The sequence below is a fragment of the Styela clava genome, chromosome 6, assembly GCF_964204865.1.
Source record: "Styela clava chromosome 6, kaStyClav1.hap1.2, whole genome shotgun sequence".
In the NCBI taxonomy this organism is placed as follows: Eukaryota; Metazoa; Chordata; class Ascidiacea; order Stolidobranchia; family Styelidae; genus Styela; species Styela clava.
Genome location: NC_135255.1, coordinates 3920619 through 3940680, shown reverse-complemented (window position 1 = coordinate 3940680; position 20062 = coordinate 3920619). Strand labels below are relative to the sequence as shown.

Here is a 20062-nt window from a genome sequence, read left to right as displayed (position 1 = left end):
TCAATGAAGCATACACAAATGAATATTATCAAAAAAGATAAATAAGTCTACTTACACTCTGCAGTTGTACCAAGTCTTCCGAAAGTAATTTTACAATAAAGTTCATTCTATTGTCAGGTTTTTCTAATGCAACACTAATGCTCTCCTTAGTAGTTGTTGTTGTGAATTCAACAAATGGAAAAGGTTCTGGATAAAGGGAAAATAAATAATTAAAAATTTTACAACAGAACCATATGTGGAGGTTTTCATAATAATATTTAAATTAGAGAGCGATATACAACAATAGCATAATCTTGCACAGCAAACTATAAAGTGAGTTCACAAACTACTCTTAAGTCCATTTGAAAAAAATAATAATAAATATTTGGTTGTCTACAGTATTTCAATCTTACTGATGAAATCTAAGATCTGTCAATAGTACCTGGTTAATGCCAAACAATTTTATTTAAATTCATACTAACCGGTTTGAATAAATGCTGTAGCGGTTGGTCCTTCGGCACCTTCGTTCCATGTTGTAACCTGTACTGTGTACTGAGTTGCAGGAATCAAGTTTTCAAATAAAGTAGTCAATGGATCTTCAGTGGTGTTAAGTGTCTGTTCCTTTACGAAATATTCAACAACTAATTAGTGGAATAAAATAAAATAGTATAGGTTTGCATCATATTATCTATATGAAACTAGGTGATATGCCATTTCAAAAAGCACAATTAGTAATAATTGAGATCTTTCCAATCTGAAATCCTTTAACTGTGTCTCAGATGCAGTAAATAAGATGCTACTGCTAATATTTTAACTCACTCTAATGCTGCCATCAGGTGAAGTAAGTCGCACTTTGTATTCATCCACCTCCAAATCATTATCGAGAATATTTATTTCAATGGTTGTTATCGTTGAAATATTATCAAATACAACATTTTGTAACTCTGAAATAAAAAAAATTACTGAAATTTAGTAATGAACTTGACAAATAATTTTTCGCTAGAGTTCATTTACACTTTAACTCATTATATTGCTTTTGCATGTTTCTGCATGATCTATATACTACATACCTGTTTCTTCAATTCCTGTGGTAATAGGTCCACGTTGATCACGCAGGGTCGCCCAGACTTCTATTGTATACAATGTTTCTGGAGTGAGATTTTCAAAAGTAGTCGAAAGCAATTCATCTTTAGCAGAAATAGTTTGAACCTGAATATTTGGAAGGATAAAGAAGAAAATGAACATAAAAATGGTAGGACATCGGACAGAATACATCATTTAAAATCATTTTGTCACATATATATAGACACTAATTAATATGATTACCATGATTAAATCACTGTCCTCTGGAATTATTTGTACGAAGAACTCATCAACTTCCCTGCCATCTTCGAGTTTGGTTATGGTGACTTGTACAGTCGTAGTTGTTGATGTAGAAGTGAAATTAACAACTGGAATATCTAAATTACGACAAAAACAGGATGTGTTAAGTTATCCAATGATAATTATTTGTACAGATGCAAATACAATTTTATAATAGTATTTTGGAAAACTATCAATCTGCGAAATAATTTTTTTCTTAGTAGAGTAATAGATGGATAACAATTATATTACTGGTACTTAGTTATCAAAGTTGAAATACAGAATTACCAATCTCAGTCTCCACAAATTCATCATGCGATTGTCCTTCAATTTCTTTTATTACAGAATATGCAGTAACAATGTATTCTGTTCCCGAAGTGAGATTATCAAAGGTCGCAAAGAACGGATCAGTTTCATATTGAATAGTCTTCTGTAAAATCAGATTGGTCATGATTTAAAAAAAAACTAGTACACGCGAATGTTTTTGCAGAAAAATTCAATTGAAAGAGCTATCTTAACAACTTGTGAAGTCGTGTATTGATAGATTAAAGCTAATTTTTTTAATTTATTTTTGCTATGAAGGTCGTAAGTTGTGAGAGAAATTTTTAGACCACAATATTTACCACAAGAAAACAAGGTATATTTTTTTCCACAGTGGTTTTCCCAATTTTCTCCAGTATCCATCATTTGATACTAATAAATGATGGTTGACCATATATTATAATAAGCAGGTATAAAAATGCAAACATATCATTTACTCCACCCCCTAATTGAAAATACATATCTCTCCAACCATTTAATTTGGGAAAAAAATATACATAAAATCTTACCGTATCAACTTCAGTCAAATCTAATGTATACAATCTCACAACTACGAAGTCGACAATATCTTCTGGGCGTTCAACTGTAACATTGACTGCATCAACACCAGTTTTGACACTAAAGTCAACAAATGGTGGTGAGCCTGATAAAAAAAATAGATCCTTCATAAATAAATTTGAAAAATTAAAACAAACAAGCAACAAATTTTCTAAATTGAACAAAAGTGTACCTGTTACAACAACTGTGGGAGAATATGGTCCTTGAAAATCTTTTATGTAAGGTATGACTGAGATGGTATAGTTTGTATTAGGCATCAAGTCGGTAAATGATGTGACAAGATCACCTTCCCCAGAAATCAGTTCGTCAGTCTGAATAGATTGCAATTTTCATAAAGTTCAAAGTACAACTACGAACCATGTGTGAAAAATGACCGTAATATTTAGAGATAACAAACAACCAAAGTCGACATACCGAAGAATATGTGTCATCCGAATCCAACTGTACTACAATCCTATCCACTGGATCTTCAGGTTGGGCTGCCACTATTGTAATACTGGTGGCAGTTGTTTCAGTATCATACATAACCAGTGGGATAGAACCTAAGAAACAAAAAATGAAGACTTGATTACAAGAAGAATACGCTAGATGTTCATTCAATATTATTAATCAGAGTAGTTGCCAAAACTTATTACAATGCACAATTAGTGATACTGGTTAGATGAGGTGGAATTAATCAAAGCAGTTTTCACTGTAATTTTCATAATGAATTGTAAAAAATCAGCTAAATAGTAATTATTGCATTTGATGAGAATATGTAAGTGATTATTATCATGGTCACATTATCCAATTATAATGAATCCAAGCTAGAACACTCAAAAAACTCAATCAATTAGTTACAGGTAGAATAATAAAATAACGAAGCAGATATTAAGACAAATATGAGCCTGCACTTGACAACAAATTGTAAGAAAACAACCTCACAAACCTGTCATGACTTCGACAATTGTTTCTGGACCAAAATGATCATTTTTGACAGTAGATACAACCACTGTATATACTGTACCAGGGAACAATCCTTCAAATGTTGCTTCAATAAATGAGTCAGTTTGAGATATATTCCAAGTCTTATCACCACCTTAAAATATCAATGATAGTAAAATATATAAACAAGTAATTGAGATAAGGGTAAATGAAGACAAAAACTCACCAGTAATACCACTCGGTAGGAGCTGGATTTTGTATCCATCAACATCTTTTATTACTGGAGTTACAAAAACGGTTATACTTGTAAAGTCAGGTGTAGCAGTCACATTAGTCAAAGCAGGCATTTCATCTGAATGAATGAACAGAAGTTATTTTTTACCTGAAAATGTGCTTGACCAAAGAGGCACATCTCTGGTTATAGTGAAATAGGTTTTACCAAGCTATAAGATTAAGTACAAATTGGATATTAGACGGTTGAAAGCTAGGATACCTGTTATCACAACTTCTTCAGACACTGGTCCGATGTTTCCATCAATCGTTGCATAAACCATAATATAATAAGTTGTATTTGGTGTCAAATAATCAAATGAAGCATCAATCAAAAATTGGTCATCAGGATAATCATCAGAATTCAAAATCTAAAAAAAAGATATTTCTTAAAATGATGAAACAAAAAAACCTGTTTTTTTTTTTAAATAGGAAAAGAATATTCAAATTAGTCATCAAGAAGAGGAAAAGTTACTTCTGGTGGTCTTTCGTCTCCTTCTTCTGATTTCACAGTTATTGCATAACTGTCTACTCTGACATCAACTGGCTTCTCCAATGTCACAAAAATGCTTGATATTAGAGCAACAGCTTCAAAAGGAATTAAAGGTATCACTCCTGAAAAAAAATAAAAATATGTGTTAATGTTAATTAATGTAATTCATTAAAATGGGTATTGTTTGAAAAGCATTTTTCAAACACACACACCTGTAGTTCCCAGAACAGATATTTTTGAACTGTTATATCCATCCACAGTAGCATAAATACTGATATTGTACTCTGTATTTGGTTTTAATCCATCAAATTCAACCCAAATTTCTGAAGTTGACTGATCAACTGACGCTGTGTTGATGATATTATCTAAAATAAATGTGTTAAATGGAGGAAATCAAAAAACATTGATCTGATACATTATTTTTATCATTAAGTTCAAAAAGAACTCTTTTTCTACCTGAAAAGGCATTTTCAGCAATTTCCAAAATGTAAGAATTTGCTACTTCAACAGGAAGGAATGACACGTTTACAAACGTTATGCCTGTTTCTGTTCTGGCAGATTGAACAGCCACGACTTCTCCTGTTTAACAACAAGAAAACATTTGAAAAAAATTAGAACTCTTGTGTTCGGAACAATAAACAGTGTTTAGATTGATATACAGCAGTCGGGAAAATGATACAGTGTTGGTGCTCATTTCTTTCTGATCAGGCTTTTAATACAAATTCAGATAAATATATTCCAAAGAAGCAGTAAGTAATCAGTAGTTTATTTTTACACATGCCGAAAAATACACATCGTTAAGACAGAACAGAAAAAAAAAATGCATTTCAGTGTGAAGCAAGCTAAAGATTGCAATTTTCCAGTGGTAATGACATACAGAATGCATTATTCTACGGGTATAATGGAGAGAATTAGGCTATATCCGGTGAATAAAAATAAAGTGAATCCAAGATATACAAGATTGCTACAAAAAGAATGTGTATATGCTGTGGCTTTCGTGAAATCATGTACAAGTTAATTAGTATAACATACCAGTTTGCACTTCTATTGACGTTGCCGGACTGAATATATCACCAACAGCAACTTCTATAGATATATTATACAAAGTTCCCGGTATTAAGTCATCAAAATAATAGTAAAGTTTTTCTGCATCTGACTGATTGACTGTCACAACTAAAAACAAAAATGTATTAGATAGATAGATTATCTACGATTCTAACCATTGCGACTATGTCATGATTTCTATGATTTACAACTACTAATCAGAATTTAGCAAAAGAAATGTTACATGCACTAGTCCAAGATTGAAGAATGTGAGTAAAGAGTTAAGAAAAAATACTAAATACTAATATTCATAGCTAATTCCAGTAAAACAAATAGTATAGCATCACAGCATAACATCTTCAATTTTTCTTTATGTCTTTTGGGATAATGCTAGTTGACATACCTATAGTGTCAATGGATCCACGTAAAGTTAATAAATATACATCTGCAATTTCAACAGGTATGAATGTTATGTTTATATAAGTAATTCCTGGCTCTCCAAATATGTACTCCACAGGATCGAGTTTTCCTGTAAAAATGGCATAATATTTAGATGCAACACAGTAACATGAAATAGTAAAATAATTGCATGAATGCTGAGAATAAACCAATAATTAGGTTGATAAAAAATTAAGGTATAAGAAAAGCATTGGGACCTATTTAAACCCCCATATCAAGTCAACAACTTTTTATTTCCAGGTAGTAATTCTATTAACTGAATAAAATTTTGCACAATTGCATAAGTGTAAATTTATATTATAAAATGGTTTTGTAAGCTCATCAGTCCGGAAGTATTATAGAAATATTTGATACTTGAATTAATCGTCTCTAACTTATTAACATGGCATTTATTTTGAGAGGACATTGAAAACCGAATAAATGAGTTCTTACTTGTAGAAATCGATTTAGTATTGGTAGGTCCTTCCACACCTCGGATAACAGATGTTATGCTGACATTGTACTGAGATTCTGGTGTGATATCTGATAACACATCACCGGTTGCTGTCCCAGGTATTCGCTGGTCAAAACAAATTGATTGAATTTGAAATAATCGATGAATTAATGTAACACCAGGGTAAATATTCAGATAAATATGTCAAGCTAGATTGGGTAAAACTGAAGATTCGTTGGCAAATTATTTAAGTATAAAAATAACTGAAGATTCAGTTAAACACAAGAGATTGTATTTAGTTTAAATTATTAGATTGGAATATCCAAAGCTGGAGATTTGTTGAACATGAATGGCTGATTATTATCTCATACCACATACCAGTAGTTGTTTTATTTTACAAAAAATTGTTACCCAGGTCTTCTCGTCCGCAATTTCAATAATATATTCATCTGATTGGTACGATTCAAGATCTGGAGGTTCAATTGTAATTCCAATAGTAATTGATGATGCATTCAATGAAAACGCTACTATTTGTGGTAATTCTGTACAAACAAATTAATGATCACAAATAAACAATGGGAAAATACATTGTCAGTATTGGCCATTGCCAAGAAGTAGAAAATCAGTATATTACAACTTGTGACCAGTCAGGTGGAGAATATAAAATATGACACAGTAAACAGTATATTGTGACACACCAGTTGTGAAGTTACTGCCGGAATCTCCGCTATTAACTCCTCTCCTCGTTGCTACTAATGTGATATAATATAATGTTCCAGGTATCAGATCTTCGAATGAAGTTGAACTGATGTCAGTGAAGACAATTGTTGAGTTCCTGAATTGCATACACAATTAAAACATGTTAGATGATGAATTCAATTGGTACATACGAACCGAGTTCATATCAAATATCTAGATGAAAAATTGATATCTCATTGTTTGATGATTGTTTTACAAGATATGCAAAAATATTTCTTTTAGGATGTGAGACATAGCAAACTTGCTGTATTCAGATGGGTTTTTCAAGGTGTGAATGTGTAGATGAAATAACACAATCAAATACCTACATAAAGAATTAATGACTCAAAATAATCAACAAAATGTTTCCTATCTCAAGTTGAAGTCTTCACGCATACCAAAGCCATTTGACAACATTCACCAATCTTTGACCGATAGAAAAGATATTAAATCATCAAATCTTACAACATTGGTATTTTATTTTCATCCTGTAGTGTTACAGTAACATAATAATCATCTATATCCTCTGGTGGTGTTAACGTAACCACAGATGTTGTTGGTGTTGTCTGTATGGTATAGTCAGTCACAAGTGGTGTGTTTTCTGAAAAAGAAGTTAGAAATATAAAGAAAAGGAAGTTTTAGGAAAAAAATTTCCAAGTAAAAGATTACACAGAAAAGTCACTTTGTTTTAAACGCTAATGATACTGAATCAGTTCACTCGAACATAATCAAAAATTTATGAATGTGTCACAATTAGAATACACTCATCACACTATTTTATTTTCAGAGTGTGTGTAGCATTGTATGTGAAGCATGAAATAGCTGGTCCTTGTATTACGAACCTGTAACTATATCGTTGATCTAATCTGTACTAAACCACATAAATATAGCAGATAATGTCACATTCAGACATTACATTCAAACGTAATAAATAACAAGTGTAATATGAAATGAACTCAAACACAATATACTATAATGAAATATTACATAACATGATATATAATTTAATATATTTATATTCAGTGCTGATTCGAGAGGTATTCTGCTTGTACAATACAGGAGCAAAGTTCAAAGGACACAAGCAAATTTAGTAAATATCAATACATGTTAATCTACTTACCCAATTTTACTAGGAATCCAGTCGAAGTAACAGCCTTATCGTTGCTTCTACTTCTAACAAAGATGATATAGGATTCCCCAGGTGTCAAACGGCCGTCTGTAAGTGTGTGCGTGATTTGACGATTTTTTGCCCTTGGTGGTATCAAAGTCACATTTTCCAGTATTAGCGATGGGAAACTTTCCTGTATAATACATTATGATTTTTATTTCGTTATAATTTTCATTTCAGAAATGATAGAGCGGTGAAATTGTAATTGACTTATAAATAGAAAAATCTTACTTGAACAATCCATAACTGATAATCATCAACAACTCCTTCAACTTGATTAAAACGGACGTCGATTGTTGTAGAAGTTGGAAATGTTTCAATGTTTTCAACTATTTGGGGAACTAAATAATTGATTAAGATGTTTATAAAATTGTTTTTCAACATAGAAAAGTAATCTTTCTCAATCAAACATGATATTTCAAAAAATTGATATGCTAAAGAGGGAAAAAATGTTGAATATCAATTACATTAGCAATAAACGATAAATTTTATGACAGTTTTCTTACACAAGGTTGCAATGAGAACTGCAGTGTCTCCAGGTACAGCACAGACAAATGCTGTGACTTCTAATTGATAAGATTCCCCAGATGTTAGATTGTCAAATGTCACAGGCTCCAAAGACTCAGTTGGCGAATACACCTTCTACAAAAGATACAAATTAATCATTCCTAACAATATACGTTTTTTGCTAAATTACTATTTAAATAGTTAATTAAAATGCTTATAAATAAATGAAACCGAACTGACATCGTTTACGGCAGGAAATTTTATTTTATCTTGTATGAGATCTTTATTTCCAGAACATTGGTGAGAAAAAAATGACGCAACAGCCATATAATGTTGTCTTATTGGTTTCCATAGAAACTATGAAATTATATTGTGTGGTAGTGGATATACATGTATTCGAGTATTGCTAAAGTAAGTTTGAGTTGAAAGTTAAATTGCTTACATTGTTAAGGAAATCTCTTGGTCTGGCTTGTCTTGCTAATGTTACTTCGTAAATGGGTACAGGTATAGATGTGTTGTCGATATTAATGCTCAAACTATTATCGGTCACAGATGATGGGTTGATGTTTGCAACTGCATTAGGTGGAGGCGCTAAAAAGAACATTTAGAATAGAATAAGAAACAGATACAAAAACAAAGAACCGAAAGCTCAAAATTTGTTGTTTATTAAAAATTGTAACAGAAAATATAAATCTTATTGAAAAGTTGTTTTTATGAAATATCAAGCCAAGATCACCTGTAAATTTTTCAAGATTTAGTAATAAATATGCTAAAAGCATATAAAATAGCAGCAACATTTGAATTACTCACGTAAACTGATTGGGAATCCTGTTCTGTTGCCTTCCAATGAAAAACTGATAGGCCATAGAAAAATCGTATAGTTATTTCCAGGCCTCAAAATTGTGTCATCAAATGTCAGGCTCACAAGATCGTCAGAATCAGTTGCTTGAATTCTCTGTTGTAAAACAGGGCAAATTTTTACCAATTGAAATAAAATGCAGACCTTTTTACAATTCTCTCACATCTAGTTTTTTGTTTTTAAAAATGAAAAAAATAAATAAAAAGTGAAAGAGAAATTGGAGATCACGCTTTCGAAATAGTGAGAAAAAAAAGAGAAAAAGGAACTAATAATCATAAATAGAAATACCCTGGATCCCCTCGATCTTCTTGTGCCAGTCTCTTGGAAAATCTGAGCACGGTAGTGTGTGAATTTGCCAATTGATGGGCTAAATTCAAGTGTAGGAACACATTTGTCTAATGTAACATTGCCATCTGTAATGGGGTACGGATCTAAAAACACACAAGAGATTAATTGTATTCATTTTGTATATTTTAAATCAAACAAGTAAAGCACAGCCCCAACTTACAGATTGCTCTTTCTTTTTCGAGAGCATTGCTCTGGATTCCTTTGATTACCATACGAGCTGAAATATCATACTTTTCACCGTACATTAAATCTGAGAAGTTGGTAACAATGTCAGATTCGGAATAGTTGAAAAACCTTTCTTCAATAACAGGAGCGGTTCCATCTGGTGTTGTTTGTTTAATTGAAACCAAAACACCATCTGTGTCTCTGTCACATACATCAGCCATTCGGATTGTTGCAATTAACGTAGGCTCATAAGGAAGACTTGTGAGTGAGAGTAAATTCGGTCGTTGTGCATTTGCTAAAAAGAACAGTTATTAACTAGTTTCATTTGAAGTTCATTATATAACATAAATAAGAAATAATAAGCTAATCGATTAGAGGTATCTTCTGAACATTTCAAGAGTGTGGATCATTAGTGAGGTACTGCTGCATATTATAAATAATAAGTCATGACAAATCACATTTATTCAAAGTATTAAAATATAAACATAAAACAGGCCTAAAATGCACCATTCACAACAGCCCAATAATGACTTGAAAGTCAGTGAATAAAGATAAAAATTCAGAATACAAAATCATATACACAATACTAAAAAAAGAACATCTTACGAATGATTGATGTTTTCACGTGTGGTATTGATTCTTTTCCTCTACTGTAAGAAGTTATGAACATAGAGTATCTCTCTCCTGGTTTGATAGCAGGTCCATCGTAAATAGTGCAAAACAGATTAGTATCGGGGTTGAAATCTGTGCTTGCATTGATAGATCTCACATCCAGTATTATTGTTTGATTGTTACGAGGAGTACAGGTTATCCTGGTGTTTGAAAATATATAAGAACGATTGGTGAAAAGTATTTTTTCAAATATGATTATGTGTTTATTCTAATAAAGAGTGACGACACACACCAGTCAATTGTTTAACAATTAGTTTAGTTCTCAGGTCATAGCTCTTGGGCTCGATAAAAATTCAACGATTGCACAAATCAAGAACAAGTCAAATTAGTTGGGCTTTACCAGGTGGAATGATTGAAACATTTCAAACCAATGTATAACGGGTGACAAACTTATGAATAGTCTTGCTGATAGATCTTAAATTGTACCTCAAATTGCATCCTATAAATATGCCCCAAAACATTTCATTTGAGACTATTACTATCGGCTTATAGCATGATAGGACGAGTATACTTACGAATAAGCCTCCACAATGCCTTCAGCAGGTTCAAAGCACAAAGTGAAACTACAAAAATCAGATTCTGTTGTTGCACCCCTAATTTTCCTAGGAGCTGTAAAATATGATGGAAAATGATTATTAATAATTCCTGCCTATTTTAGAGTAAGGATTTCCAAGCAATCAGACATAACATAAAATCTTATACACAACTTTTCTATATAGACTTTAAAATCTGCAATAACTCACCAATTGCGTCTGTAAATATTGCAGTTTCCCCAACATGTTCTCCAATTACGCATGTGACATTTATGATATATTGTTGTCCCCAAACCAGAGATGAGAATACTGCTGTCAAATCATCACCCTGTAATGTGGTTAGAGCACGGCGATCTAATTCAGTAAATGGATCCTCAATAGAGGCAAGAACCACTCTGTATACTTCCACGCCATTTACTGGTATTACGGTCATTCGCATGGTGTTTTCATCAACAACAAGGAGGCCTGATGTAACTGCAGGAACACCATCTGAAACACATAATTAAACATATGAATTAGACATCTTTTCACTAAAGTTTCTGGTGAATTAGTCCAAAATATTAGAAAAATTCAAAAAAAAAAAAACAGATAGACTTTTTAGCCAATTTTCACAAAAACCAGTCCAAATCAATCAGTTAGAGGTATAACAACGAATGTTGATTCTGTCCATCTGTATCTATTATTAGAAAAACCTATTCTTTTTGGAAACATTATATATATTTTAATTCTCTGTTCATTGATTCTTCTCCAAGTTTCAAAAAGATAAACGAATTTATTTTGGACTGAGCAATAGTAAAATTGAAAAATTAAAATCTGCAACACAGACACACCATATGAAAAGTGAAATAAAACTCAAAATGAAGTTTGGAATAGGAGACAGAAAAGTACTACATTGACAAGTTGTGACATAGGATATAAGTGAAAACATGAGTAGATACTTCATAATCGAGCTTCACAAGCATTGTGATAATAACCTGGAATGCGAAAAAAACAATCTTGAACAAGTAGATAAAAATATCCAATAAAACCTAACAACATACCAGTTGTAACAGTTAAGCCATATCCAGAACTAGACTGATCTTCATTGTATGTTATAAGAGTGACAGCATACTCAGTTCCGGGAGTTAAGTTTTCAAATAAAATTTGGTGTCTTCCATTGATATCTTGTTCAAATTTTGAAACAGATCTTCTCACTGTGTTTACGCTGCCTGGATTGAAGTTTTCATCCAAAGTACTAAGGTCCACAACAGGTGTTAATTCCGCTTCAATGTATTCATATATTCCAGGTGGAGGACCAATGTCAAATGTGATGCTAACGAATCCTGTTGTGACCGTTACATCTTGCACATCGGCTGGGCCTGCATTTATAATAACAGATAAGAGTTTTCAAACCATAAAGCATGGTTGGAATAATACAATGATGCAGTCAGTGTCGAAATCTCTGCTCAGTATCGGACATTGCTGTCCCATGGCTAACTATAGGCATCAGAACAGATTAATAATGATAATCTTATAATTATTATTATATTAACATGTAAAAGGGAGTTAACAGAAACAAGATGTGTATTTGATCAACTCAATTACAATTAACTCCAAAATATTCTATAAAACAATGTTATTTCATTATTATTCCATACCAGTAAAAAATATGAGACATAAATTATCATACTTAAAATAGAACGTCCTCTCAGTGGATCACTTTCAATATCCCTGAAAACCGATACAACGCTGACAGTGTATCTTTCTCCTGGTGTCAAATTTTCCAGAAATAAGCTGCTTTCTTCAGTCTCTTGCACAACAGGTCTGGAGCCAGGTGTGGCTGGCGTGGCTCTAATTCTAAAATATTCATGCGGTGCTTCTGGTGGAGTCCAATATAAAATGAGCCCAAAATTTTCAGCATTTTGTATGTCCAAGAAATTTGGCGACTGCACTCGTGCTAGAAAATCAGATTTAACACAGTAAATATTGTAAGTTTATCAGTAAACATTAGAATTTTTGTGAAGATTTTTTGATAGAAATATGCAAATACTGTTCAATGGACAAGTTGCACAAGAAATCGAAAAAGTGGCTATAATTTTACAAATTTGTGGCAGTAAAACTAGGAAGCTTTATTTTTTGCAGTGAAACACATCTAAATATGCATTTTTTGACAGGACATATACCATTAAAACTTCATACTGTTAATCTTTGATGAGATGTTGAACAAATTAAAAGGTTTCAAAATAAAAAAAAAACTCACCAGATGTAAAATCAAATCCTGCAGTTACGGATCCACCACAAGACAACGTTTCAATTCTGACTGAATATCGTGATGCTGGTTTGAGTCGGCGGAATTCAACTTTTCGATCAGATTCGTAGGACAAAGTTTGTCTATCGACTTCTGTACCTGCGCTGTCTAATAATATAACAATATATTCCTCTGCACGTCCTACTGGCGTCAGAGAGAATTCTGATCTGAATGTTGGAAGATTCTTGAAGTCATCAACTGTTGGCGATGCAGGAGCTGAAAGAGAAAATAGTGAGTAAGAAAAAGCGCTTGAACGGTTTATATCTTTAAATTAAATCGTATTATATTCTGGTTCATCCCACATTATTTTTAAGTGAAAATTTTGCATTAATATCTTTCATTCATCTTACCAGTACAGACTTCCTTTTCAAGCAAGTCTTTCTGAAGTATTTGAACTTTGTATCTGCTGCCTCGATCCAAATATTGAGAAAGTATAATTGGGCTTCTTTTCGGAAATTGGAAGGTAAAATTCTAAAAAAAAAAAAAAGATTACTTATTTGTAACCTAATTAAGATAAAAGATGCATCAGAATTGGGCGTGAACTTATTTGTTAAAAAATTATACTTTTAAACTACTTAAAATCGGAGAAAATTTTTTAACTGAAGCAAGATAGGTTTTGATACTATCGGAACTTTTTTAGATATCATCTAGTACTAGTTGTCCTGGATTCACAATTCCATAAATTCGTGGTTTGAATTTCAATAACTTAGGCTGACCTGTTGAATGTTATCTTCATCCCACACTGATACAATGTACGATCCAAATGTAGGTAAGTCACCAATAAGTTCAAGCAGAATTCCACCATTCGGCCTTGATGAAACATCAAAATCGTCAATCTTTCTATCATATTCTGCAATGTAAAAATGATATTGCAACATTTAAAAAATAATATTTTTATGTGATGTGTTCCACATTTACTTCTAAAATTGTTGAAAACTACTGTTAGGTATAGCATTTTAGTTAGATACATTCCTTCCAATCAGTCCAGACATAGCCAGTTAATTTAACAGGAGCAAATAAAACTCTCACCAGTTGTAATAAGTCTCACAGATGCACCTTCTGCACTTCGTAGCTGTCGATGCCAAGTAACAACTTCAACCTGGTAATCAGTTTCAGGTTCAATTGTTGGATCCCCAAACACACCGCTAAATTTTCCATCAGTTCCAATATCGTCAATTGAAATATTCTGACTCAATTGTACAAACGAAGAATCTGATGTCTCTGATATTGTTATCACAAAATGATCATATAATCCAGGTGGGGGAGAGAAGGAGAATTTAACAGAGTTATGAGTAGCGTCCAAAATCAAATCTGGAACGTTAACTGGATCTGGAAAAAATAAACAATATGAGTTGCATGACTGCAATCCTACAATTTATCCTACAATTATATTCAGGACTGGTTTTAATTTAGCATTTCATGCTTCACTCTGAATACAACTGTAAACACAAAACCACAATAACTTATTGAAGTCTAATGAGTTATTAGAAAGCTTGAATCAGGATTTCTAACTTGCAATATCATCAGCTATATCAATCATTTTGGCTACCAGTGCTAGACCAATGCACATATTGAAATATCCATGGTGTTCTGTTGAAATATTGGCTATTTGTTGGCTATTTTATATGAGTAGTTAAAACGAAATGATATAAATTAACAGACAAACATACTAATAACAAGTTTAGCTTGAGCAGGAATCCATGCATGTACATCTCTGTATACAGTGGAAACATTGACGAAGTATATGTTTCCTGCATCGACAGGAATTTCATAAGTTGTTTCGTTCGTTGTTTCAGAAATCACTTCTGGTAAATAATCCGATGTCACTCTTATCCGGAAGTAATCACGTGGACTTTCAGGTGCGGTATACGATAATACAAGAAAAAACAGGTTGCCTCTCTGCTCCAGTTGATACTTGAGATCAGTGGGCGGCAGAACTGAAAATAAAACATGAAAATATAATAAAAAAAACGAAATAAACAGTTTGCAATAAAAATAAAACCCATTCCACACAAAAATAACTAGATAACAATATATTAATATAAATTGCTTTGGGTAATCATTAGGGCTGTCTATTGTTCAACACAGTTGCTGTAAGACTGTTGTATCAAACCGACAGCCATCTATTTAATTTTTTGTTGTAAGGAAAGTGGCTTACTACTAAATATAAGCAAACAATTAAATTCATAAAGCTCATAATGAAAATATTGATTAATATTGATAATATTGATTAATTCATTGACTAATGGATCATTATAAAAAAATTACCTTCAAGGTTACTGAAAGTAGCAATGACGCTGGATTTGTTCTTACTTATTGATGTAACTTCAAAAACATGGATTTTGTTTGGATCAAGTTCATCATATTGTACAATAATTGATCTACGATTCCCTGCATAAATGAAAATATGAATAAATAGCAGCTGCAGAATGAATTTATATCAAAAACGTTTGAAATGAGGTTATTGCACAAGTTTGACTGCATGTAAGTTCTTGATAATAATATGTTGTCCACATATTAGCAATATTAGCAAAAAAGGTAATAATATTTAGAATTTTTATTCACAATCTATCTTGAAGAAGATGAACTAAAACATTAAATCTATGCAATTTAGTATACATAAAAGAAGACTGAATGACATAACACTTTTATGCCTCATTCAAAATTCCATTTTGTCAATAATTTTCTGACTTTGTTGTTGAAATTATTGAAAATCAACTTGCATTTTTATTGTAATTCAATTTAGCTGGAAATCCAACTTAAGAAACCAGTAAATATAAACCTCTAACAAAAAGTTAATAATCAACCAAAAATGTGTGCTATTTATGCATGAATAAAGTGTGGCTAATTTTTGCATTTGAATCATTGGGACTACATTGCGAAAAAGTTGAAATTGAACTGTTTTGCATTATATCATACTTGGGTTTTTAACAGTCTTCATATCAGTTTCTGGCTCCTGTGTATCATCTGCTTTTACTACTATGGTGTATTCATCTACCACTCCTTCTGGCTGTTCAAATTCCAACACCATCGTATTGTTCTTCGCTGTCTCTACTCGGCCGCTAGTGGGTGGATTAGGATCTAACAAGAAACATATATAATGGTACATTTTTGGAAGAGCCATGAATGCTAAAGTAATAAATATGTTACTTGGAAATTATTATGCATTGTCATATAGAAGAGCCTAAACTTACTTAAAGTATCAATAAGAGGAGATGGTGGTCCTTCAGCTCCCCCTTTCATGATCGGTTGTATAAAAACATCATAGGTGGCACCGGGTATTAGATTGTTGAACACAACAAATGTTTGCGTTGGTTCTATAACTTTGATATCAGATATCTTGGATGATCCTCGTAAATTGGCATAAATTCTTAAAAAGAAGATAAATGTGTGATTCTAAAGAAGACTTTTATGCACAAAAGAAAGCTGATAAATTTTTTAACCGATAATAAACAATGAAATCAACTGAAGAAGTGGTAGACTGAACAATAGAATAATCAAGAGTTGAACAGGGGATCAATCAGTTTAATTTATATTATAATTTCTCATAACTTCAAACATATTCTTGAGCAACTCAGCAGTACATGAAGCTTTAATATCCAAATTGGGAATAATTTAAGCAACATTTTTAAATATTCTATTCAATTAAAGAGTCCAGCTGCACACTAACACAAATGTATTTCTGTAACGTTTCGTCCGACCAGAGTCAGACTTCCTCAGACAAGCCCCAAACATATTACTGCAAACATTCCAAAGGGACTCTTCATAAGAATAAGAAGATCGTGCTCAAATGTCGAATTTTTTGACAAGCATGCAGGAATTATGAAACGCTATCTCATGCAACGAAATTACGAAGAGACTTCTATTGACAAAACAATAAAATTGGTAAAAGAAATGAACAGAGATTACCTTTTAACACCGAAAAGTACAAAACAAGGTCAGCAACTATTGCCATTTATTACCAACTACCACCCAAACCAACCGCACTTTAGAAAAATATTTTCGGACTACCAATATATTCTTGACAACAATGCACGACTAAAAGAGATTTTCCCTCAACCTCCGAAAATTGCATATAGAAAGTGCCCTACATTACGCGATAGACTGGTTAGAGCTAAACTACAACCAGTAATATCACAGAAAGTACAATCTGGTTTTTATAAATGTAATAGAAAAGCATGCACCACCTGTAAATATTCCGAAGAAACAAAAATAAGTACCGGGAACGTGACGGGAGTCCATATAAACATTAACGAAAGGATAAGTTGTAAATCAAATAATGTTATTTATCTAATAAACTGTAAGAAATGTGGGATGCAGTATATCGGCGAGACCGGAAGGTCGTTAAAATATCGTATAACAGAACATCTGAGAAGTATTACGAAAAGGAAATATGATTTAGTAGTGGGAGAACACTTCAACAAACTGGGACATTCAATAAGTGACTTTTCAGTAACTGGAATAAAAAAACTATTCAGAGACCAGGGCTATCGACAAACAGTAGAAGCATACTACATCAACAAATTCGGAACATTGGAACCAAAAGGACTCAATTCACGGGAGAAATAGACTGTAGACTCATCTAAGAATTATTATTTAATAATAATTTTCATTCCAACGTCATATAATATTTAAATTTAACAATCACTCTTTTTCTTAAGTTTATATTATTACTCGCCCCTTGATTGGCGTTTTATTTTACTATTTTCAAGTGTCCCAAGTTTAATTTTAATTATAATTCGAAACCTTGGAGTTATGTGCTTGCGATAATTTTTTTATTTATTTTCTTTTGTCCTACTCGAAATATGCTAGATGGTTAATTTATTCATTTATTATTATGAATTAATATTATATTTTAACGCTATTTAAGATCAAACTTCAGCAATAACTTTTAACCTTTTTTAATTTTGAAATTGGTCCTCACCAGACTAAGCCTTGATTTATGTTTAAATGTTGGTTTACTTCCTCGTGGTTCTCTAAGTGCCCATAATTTCAATTACATTTAGTTACCCATCATTTTCGTAAATGCAATAATAAAACCCTTTTTTCATTTTATTTTTTTCAATTACATCTGAAATGAGCTCCACTGATATTTGTGGTTCTAATATTCCCAATCATTACTTCTACGGCTGAATGCAAATTAAATGTTTATGCATTGTTACGTCATACTTGATTTGATATTTCAAATTCATTTAGCAAATTTTCTTTCTTGCCATTGTTGTAAACTGCTTGTCTGAGGAAGTCTGACTCTGGTCGGACGAAACGTTACAGAAATACATTTGTGTTAGTGTGCAGCTGGACTCTTTAATTGAATAGAATAGTCATGTTTATTCCAGCTACAGTATCCTTGCAGTATACGCATACGGATCCACTAGCATAAAGGCATAGGGAAAAGATAGGAAGTTAAACTCGCGCAACCCAACTCAAATTTATGTTATTGTATTCGTGGGACTTCTGTATCCATAATGGATCCTTCTAACTCTGGACTCGACAACGATTGCAAGAAAGAAATATACAAATACCACAAGAAAGAATTCAACAACTTGAGAGAAATTACACTGAAAGAAGCCCGACTCCATCACCACAAGCTAAACCTAGAGCAATTTGTTGTAACTGGAAAATGTCCGAAAGGACTCGAATTCACTCCGAAAACTTGTGCCACCCCGCTGAAAAACTTGACCAAATGGCAAAATTTACATAAAGAATTTTCAAAACAATTGACGAAGCAAGCTCTTAAGGAATGTCGTTCAAGTTTAAATGAGATAACTAATACCAGGTTAGAAATAGAAAATAAACTAAGAGCAAAAATAAAAGCAGATATCTGGAATGCCATCCGACTTATGATAGATATTTCTAGAACAAATCTAACGGCAAAACTTAAAAGAACAAGGATGAGAAAAATGAGGAATACAGTCATAACAAACGGAAACCCAACTAAATCAAATGAAATAAATATAAACACAGTGGAATCAACTCAGCCAAACTTGACTAGAACCAAACGAAAGAGAAATAGACGTTTCAATAGAAAGAGGAAAAGACGAAACAAAGGAGAGATCGCGACAGTGACCTCAACTTTGTACAATCTGTCCAATGTCCATCTAACTGAGTCACAACAAAAAGTTCTAAAAAAAGGCCTTGGCTTTAGTCCTACTCCCGACAGATTCGATAACTTTCAACTGCAAACAGACATTAATAAAACTATTCGCAACTACCGCTTGAGAGAATACTTTTTTGATCCATTCTCCAGTCAAACCATCAGCGAAGTAGCTGAAACATATCCGAAATCCTTACGTGTTCCAAGTAGATGGACACCGCCTACTGGGAGAAATTCTGACTTAGATCACTTCGCTAACACTCTAAAACGGGAAATCCAGAAAACGACATCAAAGAAACGTACATTTTCCAATCTCAAAAAAGACGAAGTCGAGGCCCTGAGGGAACTAGAACAAAGAGCAGCAAGGGATATCATCATAGTACCTGCGGATAAAGGCGGGGGAACTTGCATACTCTCCCGAACTGACTACATCACAGAAGGTATGCGGCATCTATCGGATAACTTGGTATACAAGTGCATTCCAAAAGACATATCTATACAAATTGGCAACAAAGTAACCAAATTATGTCATAATATGAGGGAAGCCGGCATTATTGATGACATACTACTCAAAGGGATAACTCCAAAAAGACCTAAACCAGGTCGTTTACGTTTACAACCAAAAGTGCATAAGAAAAATCACCCCAGTCGGCCAATCATATCAACAAACGGAACTGCAACGGAAAAATTATCAGCTTTCATAGATTACAAATTAACTAACCTCATGTGCAAAGAGGTTATACCATCATATGTCAGAGACAGTATGGATTTTCTGAATATTCTGAAAAAAATTGACAATATTCCGCCAGGATCTTATTTAGTAACCATGGACGTGACTTCCTTGTATA

General features: G+C 32.6%; 1 protein-coding gene across 1 annotated transcript in view; it reads right to left on the bottom strand.

Moving 5' to 3' along the window:
- Positions 1-20062, bottom strand: part of LOC120331262 (uncharacterized) — a 119010-nt gene that overhangs the window by 47720 nt on the left and 51228 nt on the right. The window contains exons 84-124 of the mRNA XM_078113790.1: positions 16315-16490; positions 16040-16201; positions 15389-15511; positions 14791-15057; positions 14150-14449; positions 13837-13970; positions 13471-13591; positions 13073-13336; positions 12503-12769; positions 11874-12191; positions 11044-11322; positions 10816-10909; positions 10235-10440; positions 9624-9923; positions 9404-9546; positions 9067-9211; positions 8699-8847; positions 8256-8391; positions 7981-8090; positions 7702-7882; positions 7047-7182; positions 6542-6678; positions 6255-6385; positions 5843-5969; positions 5355-5480; positions 4940-5080; positions 4364-4486; positions 4120-4272; positions 3890-4029; positions 3638-3785; positions 3371-3496; positions 3149-3298; positions 2635-2762; positions 2393-2531; positions 2172-2305; positions 1630-1771; positions 1306-1439; positions 1050-1188; positions 799-923; positions 462-600; positions 56-186 (exon numbers count right to left, since the gene is read on the bottom strand). Of these exons, the coding sequence (XP_077969916.1) occupies positions 56-186; positions 462-600; positions 799-923; positions 1050-1188; positions 1306-1439; positions 1630-1771; positions 2172-2305; positions 2393-2531; positions 2635-2762; positions 3149-3298; positions 3371-3496; positions 3638-3785; positions 3890-4029; positions 4120-4272; positions 4364-4486; positions 4940-5080; positions 5355-5480; positions 5843-5969; positions 6255-6385; positions 6542-6678; positions 7047-7182; positions 7702-7882; positions 7981-8090; positions 8256-8391; positions 8699-8847; positions 9067-9211; positions 9404-9546; positions 9624-9923; positions 10235-10440; positions 10816-10909; positions 11044-11322; positions 11874-12191; positions 12503-12769; positions 13073-13336; positions 13471-13591; positions 13837-13970; positions 14150-14449; positions 14791-15057; positions 15389-15511; positions 16040-16201; positions 16315-16490 (6724 nt within the window). The remainder of the gene's footprint in view (positions 1-55; positions 187-461; positions 601-798; positions 924-1049; positions 1189-1305; positions 1440-1629; positions 1772-2171; positions 2306-2392; positions 2532-2634; positions 2763-3148; positions 3299-3370; positions 3497-3637; positions 3786-3889; positions 4030-4119; positions 4273-4363; positions 4487-4939; positions 5081-5354; positions 5481-5842; positions 5970-6254; positions 6386-6541; positions 6679-7046; positions 7183-7701; positions 7883-7980; positions 8091-8255; positions 8392-8698; positions 8848-9066; positions 9212-9403; positions 9547-9623; positions 9924-10234; positions 10441-10815; positions 10910-11043; positions 11323-11873; positions 12192-12502; positions 12770-13072; positions 13337-13470; positions 13592-13836; positions 13971-14149; positions 14450-14790; positions 15058-15388; positions 15512-16039; positions 16202-16314; positions 16491-20062) is intronic.